General features: G+C 34.6%; 2 protein-coding genes across 4 annotated transcripts; both read left to right on the top strand.

Moving 5' to 3' along the window:
- The first annotated feature begins 1704 nt into the window (after window positions 1-1704).
- On the top strand, window positions 1705-6445 carry LOC18612272 (Tetratricopeptide repeat (TPR)-like superfamily protein). 3 transcript variants are annotated; one of them, XM_088804099.1, is made up of 4 exons: window positions 1705-2183; window positions 2352-4764; window positions 5610-5666; window positions 6187-6445. In XM_088804099.1, exons 1-2 carry the CDS (start codon window positions 1781-1783, stop codon window positions 4256-4258), a joined length of 2310 nt encoding a protein of 769 aa, XP_088660225.1. In that variant the 5' UTR covers window positions 1705-1780; the 3' UTR covers window positions 4259-4764; window positions 5610-5666; window positions 6187-6445. The 3 variants fall into 3 exon arrangements, with proteins under 3 accessions (XP_088660225.1, XP_088660222.1, XP_088660220.1); XM_088804096.1 differs by lacking the exon at window positions 6187-6445 and having other exon boundaries at window positions 5533-5665; XM_088804094.1 differs by lacking the exon at window positions 6187-6445 and having other exon boundaries at window positions 2352-4960; window positions 5533-5665.
- A 937-nt stretch (window positions 6446-7382) lies between these two features.
- Window positions 7383-8897, top strand: LOC18612274 (anthocyanidin 3-O-glucosyltransferase 2-like). Its single transcript, XM_018129479.2, has one exon. The coding sequence runs from the start codon at window positions 7437-7439 to the stop codon at window positions 8862-8864; it is 1428 nt and encodes a 475-aa protein (XP_017984968.2). The 5' UTR covers window positions 7383-7436; the 3' UTR covers window positions 8865-8897.
- Window positions 8898-14095: the final 5198 nt, after the last annotated feature.

Raw genomic sequence — 14095 nt, 5'->3', positions numbered from 1 at the left:
TGTAGTGTAGTGTAGAAAATCTCTGTATACAATGGATAATACCACAAAAGGAGTTTCCTAGGCTAAAATTAAAAAGGTTTTTGATGAATTCAGAGTAGTGGTGGATGTTTTTGTGCCAAAGAATGCGTCTAAGAGAAGGTATGATTTTGCTTTTGTTCGGTTTAAGGAAGAAAAGGAGCTGAAGGCGGCTATTAAGTGTAGTATTGTGCTGTACATAGCTGAGATATAATTGCTGGTTAAAGAGGCAGATATAGTGGGGAAAAAAATGCCTTTGCTGTTTTTTTGATAAACCAGTGGTAAATCAGGGCCTACCTAGTACCTTCAAGGAGGTTGTGAAGGGTGAATAGTTGATGCATATTGAAAGTCGAAGATGTTCTTTTCAAAGTGAATTTGTAATATTGGATGCTTGTACATTGGCTTTGAGCATATTTGATTTTGGGTGCATCTTTGTTAAAGTTAGAAAAGTGAGCTGCATTTCGGCTTTCACAACATTACGTGTAGGTGATGGCTGTATAAAATACCTACTTCGATATTGGAAGTGTCAAAGGCATCTGATTCAGGTGGCGGTTGGTGGGAGGAGCAAGATGTTACACGGAAAGGAACGTTTGGTTCCAATGATCGGGCATGTCTAGTTGGTGGATCCCAACTATAATTTGAAATTCAAAATCTAGAGCTGGAAGGGAGGATAGAGTCCTACAAGACACAGTTTTGAGGGATTTGGCATAAATCTGATAACGGTGACAATCAGAATGATATCTTGAGAGAAATTATTTTTCCATGATTATTTATAGATTTAGAGGAATCGGGAGGTTCAAAATTCAAACGTAATTCATGAATGCAGTGAGATTTAAATTTTAAATCTATTCATTTTTTAGATCGGGGGATAAGATGAAGGACTATCGGAATTTAGACAAAGTTGTTTAAATTCAAGCACATTTATTGAAAGGTGGAATTGAAAAGAATGCCATTGGGAAAGACTCTTTAAAGAGAGAATGTTAGACTGAACTCTTCTGAATGGAGGGTAGTAAATGCTAGGGATAAGACTTTGAATCCAGATAATGAGGAATGTTTAAGAAATAATGCTATTATAGTATGTAATGAAAAGAGAGAATTTAATTCTGTAGAGTGTTCTTGTTGGATAAAAGTCCTTTTAAATTTGAATCTTTTAAATATAGAATTTTCAAGTATGTATGAAAAGTTGGAAGCACCAAGGTCTCTCTTTACAAGGATTCTACATCGAACACCACATGGTTATTTGGAGGTGGATATGGTAATGCAAAAATGGCATATGGGTGAGAATGATGCTAGTGAAGAGATTGTAGACTTGTTTGCAGCTGAAAAAGATAGATGAGATCGAATTAGAGATGATAAATTGCAAGTTATGATTCACGTCAAAAGTGACATTTATGAAGGTGATGCTAAGTTAAGAAATAAGGTGGAAGAGGGAAGTATAATAAAAAAACCTAGAGGTTTAGTTTGTGTCTAATATCTTCAAATTGGGCCCATATATCTTGGGGTTTTAATTTCTATGTATTATTTTTACTTTGTACTAGTCAAAGCCCATAGTTTATTTTGACAAAGACAATTACTAATAAAATTACGTATAATTTTTTTAAAAAGTGGTAACATTTATTTTTAAATTTATTTATTTATACCTAAGTCGGACAACAAGATAGATTGACCCTACCCCCTTATAACTACCAACCAACGAAACAGCTAAACAGTGTATCAAAGCACACCTACGTACAGGAACACACCCAAGAAATTATCTTATCGCCCCATGGCCTCTTCTGCTCTCCATCTCCCACTCTCCTCACCCTCAAGCGCCATCGCCGCCGCCCCCAACAATAACCCTTTTCATGCCCTTTCGCATTCTTCACAAACCATCATCTCCTCTCCACCCCCTAATCCAACTCTCAGAACTCCCACCATCCGTTCCCGCCTCAGCCAATTATGCCAACAAGGCCAACCCCATCTTGCCCGCCAAATTTTCGACACAATTGCCGAACCAAAGACAGTTCTTTGGAACACCATCGTCATTGGTTTCATTTGCAACAACATGCCCCAAGAAGCCCTTCTATTTTATTCCCACATGAAGAATTCCTCCCCTCACACCAAATGTGACTCTTATACTTACTCCTCTGTCCTCAAAGCTTGCGCTCTATTGCGCAATTTACGCATAGGTAAAGCTGTTCATTGCCATTTTATTCGGGGTTTAACCAACCCCAGTAGGATTGTATATAATGCTTTGTTAAATTTTTATGCTACTTGTTTGAGTTCTTCGGATAATAAGGAAATGGGTGGTTATATTAAGGGCTTTGACTATTCGAAACATGATTTGGTATGTGCAGTATTTAATATGATGCGTAAGCGAGATGTTGTTGCTTGGAATACTATGATTTCGTGGTATAGAAAAACAGAGAGATATTTGGAAGCAGTTATACTGTTTAAGAAAATGATGAAAATGGGGATAAGACTTAGTGCAGTTAGTTTTGTTAATGTTTTCCCTGCTTTATCCGGTTTAGAGGACTATAATAATGCTGAAGTTCTTTACGGTATGCTTCTCAAGTTGGGAAGTGAGTGTGTTGATGACTTGTATGTTGCTAGTTCTGCGATTTTCATGTTTGCAGAGCTTGGTTGCCTTGATTTTGCTAGGAAGATCTTTGACAATTGCTCACAGGGAAATATCGAGATTTGGAACACTATGATTGGAGGGTATCTTCAAAATAATTGTCCAGTTGAGGGAATTAAGCTTTTTCTTCAAGCTATGGAGTCAGAAACTGTTTTCGATGATGTCACTTTTCTCTCAGCTTTAAGTGCAGTTTCACAGTTGCAGTGGTTGGACTTGGCACAGCAGCTACATGCCTATATAATTAAGAATTTAAGCAAATTGCCAGTTATTGTAGCCAATGCAATACTTGTTATGTATTCCAGGTGCAACTCAATCCACACATCATTCGAAGTTTTTGATAAGATGCCTGAAAGAGATGTCATCTCTTGGAATACTATGGTTTCTGCTTTTGTACAGAATGGGTTGGATGATGAAGGGTTGTTACTTGTATATGAGATGCAGAAGCAAGGTTTTTTGGTTGATTCTGTGACTGTAACTGCTCTGCTTTCAGCAGCATCAAATCTTAGAAACCGGGAAATTGGAAAACAGACCCATGCTTATCTTCTTAGGCATGGCATTCAGTTTCAGGGGATGGAAAGTTATATTATAGACATGTATGCTAAGTCTGGTTTGATTAGGAATTCACAACTACTTTTTGAAAAAAGCAATTCCTGCAATAGGGATCAAGCCACATGGAATGCTATGATTGCTGGTCTTGTACAGAATGGGCTAGTTGAAGAGGCTATCATTGTCTTTAAACAAATGCTCCAGCAAAATGTGATGCCTAACGCTGTTACGTTGGCATCAGTTCTCCCAGCTTGTAGTCTAATGGGAAATGTAGATTTAGGTAAGCAACTTCATGGATTTTCTGTTCATAATTTGTTGGACCAAAATGTCTTTGTGGGCACTGCTTTAGTTGACATGTATTCCAAATCTGGTGCCATCAAGCTAGCTGAAAGCATGTTTTTTGATATCCCTGAGAAAAATGCTGTCACGTACACCACAATGATATTGGGTTATGGTCAACATGGAATGGGTGAGAGGGCTCTCTCTTTGTTTCGCTCAATGCAGGCATCTAACATTCAGCCTGATGCCATTACCTTTGTCGCAGTCTTATCAGCTTGTGCTTATGCTGGATTGGTTGATGAGGGCCTTCATATATTTAGGTCAATGGAGAGAGAGTTTAAGATCCATCCCTCAACTGAGCATTACTGTTGTGTCACTGACATGCTAGGGAAGGTTGGAAGGGTGGTTGAAGCCTATGAGTTTGTTGAACAATTAGGTGAAGAAGGTAATTCTGTGGAGATTTGGGGATCACTTCTTGCATCTTGCAGACTTCACCAAAAATTTGACTTGGGTGAAGTTGTGGCCAAGAAGTTGCTTCAAACGGATATAAGAAATAGCATGACAGGCTATCAAGTTTTGCTCTCAAATTTATATGCAGGGGAAGGAAACTGGGACAATGTTGGCAGAGTGAGGAGAGAAATGAAAGAAAAGGGTATTAGAAAGGATGTTGGATGTAGTTGGATTCAGGTTGCAGGTTGTGTGAACTGCTTTGCTTCTAAGGACCAAGAGCACCCCCAATCTGATGAGATATATAACTTGTTAGGACTGTTCAAGAAGATGAAAAATGCTGATTATTATTAAATACTTAGAAGAATTCCCATCTCCTTGGTATTTTCTGAATTTGATGAGTGAAGAGGAACATAACTTGTGGATTATGATGGCACCTTAGGACTACAAAGGGGAGATGAACATCTTTTTGCTCTAGATACCGGCAAGTGGGTTGGCTGGTGTATGGCTACTTTATTTGGGTTTGTTTTAAGGATATGTTACTTCTTTTGGGACTGTTTCTCCAATTTGAAATTTTGGAGCTTTGTTGATATCTGGGACTGGCTAAAATTTCTGGAGCAAGTTAGTGGCTTATTTGAGCAGGTTGTCAGTCTCAGGTGGCAGAATCCCTTGACATGGTGTTTGGTGTTTTACTCTAGCCCTGAAGACTGGGCTGGTTAGATTTCAAGCTGGTCAAAAAATGAAAATGGCCTCATTTTCATTGTTCAGTTTTGTAACAAGCATCTCTCTCCTTAAGACAACCCCACCACTCCCCCCCAGGGCACTCCAAAAAAAGTAATAAAAAAATGAAGGGGTAGCAGGTAACAGAAGAAAGAAAATTTTTTCTAGTACCTTATCTTACTGGAAGTTTATGCAACTCTTTCTGTCTTACCCAACAATGGGAATGGGATGCTTCTTTTATATGTTTACATGCTGATGCATATTTGTTATTGTATTGTAAAAAGACTGAATACCTTAGGAGAGCTCAAGGGATGAGGCAAGAAAATAGTTAACAAGGTACGCATATGACTGAAAACAAGGGATTTCTCTTACTGAAGGAATCAGCAAATGTGATTATTAAATAAAGTATAGGGTGATATAGAAACATCATGGTTCTTTTGTAGGTTGTGTGTTCGCATCATAAAAACAGCCTGATATGCAAGTTGGATAAGGAATTTAATAAATAAGTTTCATTTTATCCTTTCATGTACAATGTATGAAACCTCTCTACATTGTGTCATAGTGGATTAAGCTAAGTAACTGTCAGGTTTTGGGATGGGAAAAAGCATTAGTGTTCAGAGGTCTTGGATCTACTTGGGGTCTGGGGAAAGAGATGTGGGTCGAAGTTAAAAATTTTAATGCTGAATTTACAACATCTGCAAGGCTAGTGTTTAAGTAATATATCCAACCTGTAAAATTCGTAGCTGTATGTTATTGCCTTTTTGCATAACCATTGACTTCCCAAAGAGATATAGCAAACTTTCATAGGTAGCAGCTCATATTGCACCTTGTCAATGAAACCTCACCTTTGAATTCTAGTATTTATTGCTTCCACGCTGTTGTCATGATCCTGTTCTCCACATTTGCAGGTAGCAAGTTCTAACCTTTAATTCCAAGATTTAACTGAGAACATCAGCTGCCCTTTCTTTGTTTTCTATTGAAACAGAAGAGGGAAAAGCTTCCAATAAAGAGATGTGTTGAGATGGTTATGCCGATCCAAGAGGTAACTAAATGTTTTACTCATTAATACCTGTATATGGAATATGTATCCTTCATTTTCAGCGTATGGTAAATTGCTTTCGGTGATTTTTCCTTTCTATATTACAAAAAATAAAATATTGAATTTTCCATTGATCATAATTTGGCATAGTGGATTAATTTCAATAAATAAGCTATAGTATTTTGGCTCTGTGTGTGTGTGTATGTTCAGGAATTCATTAATTCTATTATTTTGTGCAATTGCTTAGGCTGGATGTTGGTGAAACTATATGATGACCTCTAAAGCACATTTGTAACACTTGAGCAAGATAGATAATTGCTCTGCAGGTTCTTTCATATGGATAGTACATCATTCCAGAAAATGTGCTGGTCTAAACTGAAAAGACATTGCCATTTCCTTCTTTCCTTTTGTAGCCTTCTTGTTATCATGTTATTTAGTATGAATGGAGTATTTTGAACTGATATACATAGCTAAAACGTTTAAACACTAGATCTAAGAGCATGTCTTTTTATTGTTATTACAGTCGGAGTACAAATCATTTGGTGGGGAAAGCAATGCGCAGGAAAGGCGTGTTCTATTTTCTGTCTTTCCAGTTTTCATTGGGTGAAGAAGTGTTTCCTATTTGAAAGCTTGTTCTCTGTATAAATTTGTTCAAAATGCAGGAGTACCGCATGCATCTAGTTATTTACCCAAAAGGACACCTTCTTCAATGACTATACCTATACTATTGTGCCATAACAAGTTCTACTTTTGCAATCAAAGCTTAAGTTTAAATTTTGTAATTTCAACTTGACGTCATTGAAAACTTGGGATTTCGTTTTACAATTTTTTAAAAGAGTCTGATTTCATTGGTATCATCTAAAAACTTACATGATTGTTTATATATAGAGTTGCAGCACAATATATGGCCTATCCCACTTTAATTCTTTGTAGTAATAAACAGTTTGCCATAATAATAGAAAGTGCAAACTTGAAGACGGCATGGAAAGCTCCAATCTCCCATTTAGAAATGCACAGTCGCGAAGACTCTTTTTGGTAGCTTTGCCTGCCATGGGAAACATTTTTGTTTGGAGCATCCAGCAATTATAATCTGTGCCAGTTTTGGGAATGTGTCATTAAGTGGGTATATGTAACTTCTCTTTGTTGTGAATTAAGAATCCAAAAGTAATCTTTATTTTGGAGCAATGTTGATGGTGAGTTTCATATGTGCAACATCTGGCATATGTTGCCCTAAGTTGCACTTAGAAAGTGAAGTGATAGACTGGCTAGCATGTTGTAGATATTTTATAGCAAAGCCCAATTTCCCTCAAGGTATTCTTTAACTCTATTTCAGGAAGCCTTTTCCTCAACTGAATAAAAATCTTGCAATGTGCTTGGGCTCAGAATAACTGGGTAATGGGTTATCGAGTTTTTCTTTTAATCAGGTTTCCCAACTGAATAAGGTTTGACGCACCTCAATTTAGAAGCACTTTCAGATTTGTTTTTTATCTAGTTATGACTTCTAAGTCAATGCATTGGCTTTAGGCTTTGGCCACAAGTTCTCCCGTAAAAAAGATTCTTTTTTATTTATGGGAAAGGTCTAGAAAAATCTGACACTTGCAACTGCGGAGGCTTTTCAAAACCACAAGAATGGATGGATAACGTTCAATCAGAGGTCCAAACAACCCAGCAAAGAAATGACATCACACTCTAACACTTATATTTATTGCCTCCAAAACTACATCAACCACAATCCAAGAGGACCCTAGTCCCTATCAACTTTCTGTGCAAACGATGAAGAAGGCAGAGCTGGTATTCGTCCCAATGCCTGGAATAGGCCATTTGGTATCGACAGTGGGAGTGGCCAAGCTTTTGGTGGATCTTAATTCCAACCTCTTCGTCACCGTCCTCATCATCAAGCCACCTTACGACCCAAATTTAACCGCCTACGTCGACTCTCTCATTGCTGATACCGATAGCATCTCCACTCGCATCAAATTTATCAACCTGCCTCAAGATGAAACCCAACAAGGTATTCCTCTTAACAAGTTCATTACTACTATAATACAAAGCCAGGGGCCCCACATAAAAGAGGCCGTCTCCAAAATAGTTCACTTCTCCAGCTCCGTGCCCGACTCACCTCGACTCGCTGGGTTTGTTCTCGACTTTTTTTTCACTGCTTTGGTAGATTTGGCTAACGAATTTGGTGTTGCTAGCTATGTCTTTTACACGTCGAGTGCAGCTTCTCTTGGCTTTCAATTTTATATGCAAGCTCTTCATGATGAGCAGAACGTTGACATCGCTAAGTTAAAAGGCTCGGACGCTGAGTTCACCATACCTTCCTATTTTAACCCAATTTCTGCTAAATTCTTTCCCACCGTCATGTTCAAGCCCGAAACTTCAACTATCCTCCACAATGTGTCAAGAGAGCTTAGGAAAGCCAAGGGTATCATGGTAAATACATTTTCAGAGCTTGAATCCCATGCGGTCGACTCCCTTACTGATGGTAAATACCCGGCTGTTTACCCTGTGGGACCAATATTGAATCTCAAGGGTGCAAGTGGGGTCCATCAGAATTCTAATATCATGAAATGGCTTGATGAACAACCTCTTTCATCTGTTGTGTTTCTCTGCTTCGGGAGCATGGGGAGCTTTGGTGGGGATCAGGCGAAAGAGATTGCCCGAGCATTGGAGCAGAGTGGACACCGATTTTTGTGGTCCCTACGCCAACCCTCAGTCGAAGGTATGATATTAAGCCCAACTGATTACGAGAACGTGGCAGAGGTATTACCCGAAGGGTTCTTAGAACGGACGGTCACGATTGGTAAGATCATCGGATGGGCCCCGCAAGTGGCCATCTTGGGCCACCCGGCGATTGGAGGGTTCGTGTCTCACTGCGGGTGGAATTCTACACTAGAGAGTATATGGTTCGGAGTACCAATGGCCACGTGGCCTCTTTACGCAGAGCAACAGTTGAATGCGTTTCAAATGGTGATGGAGCTGGGATTAGGGGTGGAGATTACGTGGATTTACGAGACCTTGGAAATTGTGAGTGCTGAGAATATAGAGAGAGGAATCAGGTGTTTGATGGAGCAGGATAGCGATGTTAGAAACAGAGCAAAGGAAATGAGTAAACAAAGTAGGAAGGCTTTGATGGAAGGTGGATCTTCACACTCCATGTTATGTCGTTTCATCAATGATGTAATTGACAACATGCCATAAAATTTGAAATGTAAAAATTAATATTGTTATGAATATATGTGTGAATATTTATAATATCAAAATTTAAGAATTTAAATCAAATTAAACATTTAAGATAAGTTAAATAGTTTAGCAAGTCAGACATAAAAGTTTAATTTAATTTAAATTTTTATATTTATGTATATTCAAATTTGAATGTAGATTAAAATCATATTAGTATTAAGATTTAATTCATCCAAATCAAATCTTTTAGTTATATTTTATTTTATAAATTTTATTTAGATAAAAGGTTATTATCTTGTGAATAAATGGTCATTTTATTTGTAAATATATATTTAAATAAGATCTTTTTACTTTATTAATATTTTTATCAACACGATTTTGAGAAAGTTATGATATCATTTAATTTTCATCATTATCATCTCAAAGTCGAAGTTTAATTTCTTTAAGCTTTAAACGCAATTTCTTTAAGCTTTAAAAGGATTTCAATTGTTGGTTTTTTATTTTTGATTTTAATGAATTAGGAAAGTGATTTAATATATTTTTAGTGTTTTCATATCTGAAAATTAACTTTAATGTGAATTTGCTATTGTGTAGTATATATTATATTTTGTCCCTTAATTTATTAAATCGGATTAAGCATGCAAATATATAAATAATTATATAGTATCTCTTTATTTTGATATTAGAATATAATTTGCTCAATATATGTTTTTTTTGTTTTGAATTTCAAATATAATTATGTTTGTATATGTAAATCTATCTTTGATACTATAAGATTTTACATAAGACATTTCAAATTGAATATATGAAATTGACTTTTTATGATATTTATTTTATAACAAGTCAAAAATAATATACTTTAGGTAATCTGAAAGTGCATTTTGTTTTGGATTTCATGTTTTTATACTTGAGAAAAATAATGAACTACTAATGAAAAATCATCAACCTCGTTCATTCTTTGAAGTGAAGGCGACATCATTTAATAATTATGATCATGGACCTAAAAAGTGTTAGCATAATAATTGTAATTGTAGCGGTTACACTAATCATTAATCTAATAGTAAGAATACATTTAACCACGAAAGTAGATGAATACATTTAACCACAAAAAGTAGACGAATACATTTAACCACTCGAAGTGGATGAACATTGAAAAGGTACAAGAAAAAAAATAGATAAAATAAAAAGAATATAAAAAATATTTATCATATATGAAAGGTCATTAGTTACGTACTTGTTTTATACTAAAACTTATTGAACTTTATCAAGTATCATTGAAAGTTAAGAAGAAAAAATATAGACTAAAACAAAATTTGTTCAAGATGATTTTAACAATGGTCAAATTGATATAATATATCTAGATGTTATAAAAGAGAAATTGATCATCTGATTTGTGATGTAAATATCCAAAAATAAAATTTATTAATATTTTGTTAGTATGTTTTTGTATAACTTTATTATAGAGATATTTTTATATGTTCTCATTACATTCAAATGATACGTTCTTATTAGGTATTTTAATAATAAATTTATATTTATCGTTCCCTTAGGTTAACTTGTAAGTTTCTTACTGTATATCTTATTTTAAAATATGAATACCCATCTCATTAGATCTAAGATCAATGATGCAGATATATATCAACAATGCCACAATATATACTATATTTAAAGATAAAAAAATATTTTCTTACTTGACAATGGAAGAATTTGATGTCCATACTATATCTAGTAGTACAAGATTAATTAAGACTTTGGAGGAGTCAATATTTTATTATCCAAAGGAGCAAAGTTTATAATAGAGGATGTATTATTTTCAACTAAATCTTAAAGAACTTTATTAAGTTTTAAAAATATTCGTCTAATGGATATCATATTGAGATAATGAATGAAAGAGAAACTTAATATCTTTATATTACATTATTATCTCGAGTAAGAAGTGTGTTGAAAAAATTACTAGCTATTTGAATCTAGATTGTATTACAAAATATTAGAATTATTGAAACTCATATTATAGTAAATTAAAAATTTATTAATGATTTTAATATTTGGCAATACCAATTAAGTTATTTCGGATCAATAATGATATGAAAAATTATTAAACGTTCATATAGTTATTCATTGAAAGATCAAAAGATTTTTTAATTTGATGAATTTCCATATGTTGCTTACTTTCAAGCTAAATTAATTATAAGGACATTATTTGAATTTTTATATTTTTGAAATGTATTCAAAGTGATATATGTAGATCTTTATATCTATCATGTGAACTATTTAAATATTTGATATTTAAATTATTTTCGGGATGTAAAACTTAGATAGTTTTTCCAAGCATGGGAGAGCAAACTCCTATGGCTACAGCAACAAGAAACAAAGCTATCAAGGGCGGAGCTAGTCAAATTTTATTGGGGGGCCAAATACAGTTGAATAACAGTAAAAAATTTTAAAAAACTAATATGTTAAATTCGATCAACAATAAAAATGTTGATAATAGAAATATGAAACTAAATATAAAATTATAATTTGTAAAATATAAATAGTTAAAAATGATATATAAGATTAATAGTTTCTTCCTATATAATTGGAATTATTTAAATACTATAGATTCAAGATAATTTCATTTCAATTAAATATAAAACGTAAAGCATATAAAAAATATACTCAAGTTAATTTTCTCTTATATAATCAGGATTAATAAAAAAATGATACATTGATAAAATTTTAAATAACAATGTAATACTACAACTTATATTTGAGAATTATATAATAATTTATTAATTTTTAAAGATTAAAATCATATAAAATAAAATTTACGTAACATAAAAAAGAAGAACATGACAAATAGAAGGTAGGTATCACATATTATATAATAAAAAAACAAATAAAGGAATATGGTTAATGGTTTGTAGAAATTTAAAAAAAATTATAAAAACTTATAACATATGAACAAATAGAATAGAAATGAAAAAAAATAATAATATAAATTGAAAAAAAAAATTAAAATTGGGTGAGATATGTGAAATCTTTTTATTTTTTTTATTTATACTAATTATTAAATAATTTTTTTTTGAAAAGGTCACTAATAGAATATATAAAAAAAATTTAAAAATTTTTATATATTATGAAAATATTTTTAAAAGTTTTGGGGGGGCCATTGCCCCCCCATCACATAAAGAGGCTCCGCCCTTGGAAGCTATGGCAGCCATCTTGTATTTGAGCACTACTTGTTACGATCTTCATCTTCAGGTTCACACGTACACTCCTATCGTGCCATGGAAGGGAGTAAGATGAAAAGAAAGTAAATGAATGTCAAGAGCTGGGTTTGCTTATCTGGAAAAGTCCGTTTGGAATAGTATGGGGAATTGCTCTGTCCAAGACCTACGAGGAGAACAGTCCAACCGCCTTGATCATGGTAAGATTGCTAAATGATAAATTAAGGGGAATGAAAAGTATGGCTCATGTTAGGAAGCATCTGTTTTAGTTGGATAGAACAGGGATGAACAGAGTATTGAAAATTGAAGGAAAAGCACACACTTCATTCATAATCCAAACAAATATATACAGCCCACTAGTTACTTGATAGTTATAAGAAGTTACAAAATAAAAGCATGATAAAAAATAACTGAATACAGCATCACGTTTTCAACTTCCACGTACAAGTCTTGCTGCTGTTTTCAACTGACAGTATACAAGTCGTGCTGCTGTTTTCAACTGACAATAACTTGTTGCCAGCATTATCAACAACACTAAATGCCTCGTCTGCTGGGCTTTTGATGCTTTGGTTGATCTTCTTTCAGCAGATTTCATGGGTCCAAAGTTGCAGGGTAGTATTAAGCTCTAAATAAATTTCTATGCTGCAGTTCTTCTGGGTGCTGGTGACATGTCTCGCAATATATAATAAACTATCTTACCAAGGTCTATAAAAAAACATATTTTGGTAAGTTGACCTTTCCGGCTAGGTACTAGCAACTTCACTGTTTGCATTATGCTTCTATTCCCAGTTTCCATCGGTATTATTCAGTATATAAGGTATAAAAAAAAAAGAAAAAAAAGAAAAGAGAAAAAGTGAGATGAAAAGAAAAAGAAAAAAAGGGGAAAATAATAATAAAACGGAAATTGAAATGAAACTTGAAGGAGGGGTATGACTTGGTCTGGCTCTGGGTCATCAAGGGGTTTTCCTTATCTTTTTCATGAATCCCCTTAGGTGGAAACTGGGTTGAAAAGAAAGCTTGGAGAGGGGATAGGGATTTAATCAGACAGATTACTGTGAGGCGCTTGGGTTCGTGTGGCTGATTTTTGCTCTAGTCTCCATCAGCATTGGGGTACGAACTACTGTTAAGGGGTGTTTGTTTTTACTTTTAGGGAGGGGTTTAAAAGGGAAAAGGGGGAGTGGGGAATTGGGTGGCTCATGAGATTTGGTGAGGTTCTGTGTGTTTAATGTGTCATGAGCTGTATCATGTACAACGGTTAGGAATTTTGCAGGGAAACGCAAGGGGGATGACTGCTTTTAGGAGTCTTCAGGGTGAGATCCTTCTTTATCTTCTGGCCATTGAGGAACGTTCTTCATAAGTAATATTGAACAAAAATTCCATTAAGCTCAACTGCTTACGTCAACTAGTCATGTTTAAGTGGAAAATCACTCACGTTTGGCGTGAGAGGAATGGTGAGATGGGAGTGAGGGAGGTGGTACTGGATTTAGCGTGTGAGCAGGTAGGCGGTGTTTAGCTTACTTTGGTGAAGAAAGGTGTAAGGTGTGAGCAGTTTTAGCGGTTAGGCGGGCGTTTAGTTTGCTTTGGTGTCCTCACCAAGATTAATTTGTTTTCATTCCCACAGGACTTCCGTATTGAATTAGATGTCTTGATAAGAGCTGGGAGGATGTAATTGATTCTCTTGGCTGGTTCTATAATTGTGAGGTTGGTTGGACTGAGCTTTGTTTAAGACTCCAACTTGTCCCAATTATTCCCAAAATTGGGCCCTATTGGTATTGGGGGTTTTTTTTTTCTTCTACTTTATGTACTTTACAAAGCTCATAGTTATTTGAATTATGACTAAAAGCAATAAAATTACATTTAAAAAAAAAAAAAAACTAGTTAAATATTTAAACTTGACTTGAAGTTGATAGTGGACAAGCTAAATTTAAGTAACTAGTAAAGTAACTGAAATTCTTTACTTATTGTGTAGTTCTTTTTTTAAAGAAGAATGTTGCAATTTTAATATTTTGACCTTAATCTCATATTCGTATTGTAAAGATT

Source organism: Theobroma cacao, chromosome 1 (genome assembly GCF_053813885.1).
Source record: "Theobroma cacao isolate CCN51 chromosome 1, ASM5381388v1, whole genome shotgun sequence".
Classification (NCBI taxonomy): Eukaryota; Viridiplantae; Streptophyta; class Magnoliopsida; order Malvales; family Malvaceae; genus Theobroma; species Theobroma cacao.
Note: the sequence above shows the minus strand (reverse complement) of the source record. Positions and strands in the feature narration are given on the sequence as shown.

Coding starts and splice junctions, on each gene's coding strand:
- LOC18612272 (XM_088804099.1), top strand. CDS start 1,781: ATGGCCTCTTCTGCTCTCCATCTCCCACTCTCCTCACCCTCAAGCGCC. Junction 2,184..2,351: donor ATTGCGCAATTTACGCATAG/GTAAAGCTGTTC, acceptor TGGTATGTGCAG/TATTTAATATGATGCGTAAG.
- LOC18612274 (XM_018129479.2), top strand. CDS start 7,437: ATGAAGAAGGCAGAGCTGGTATTCGTCCCAATGCCTGGAATAGGCCAT.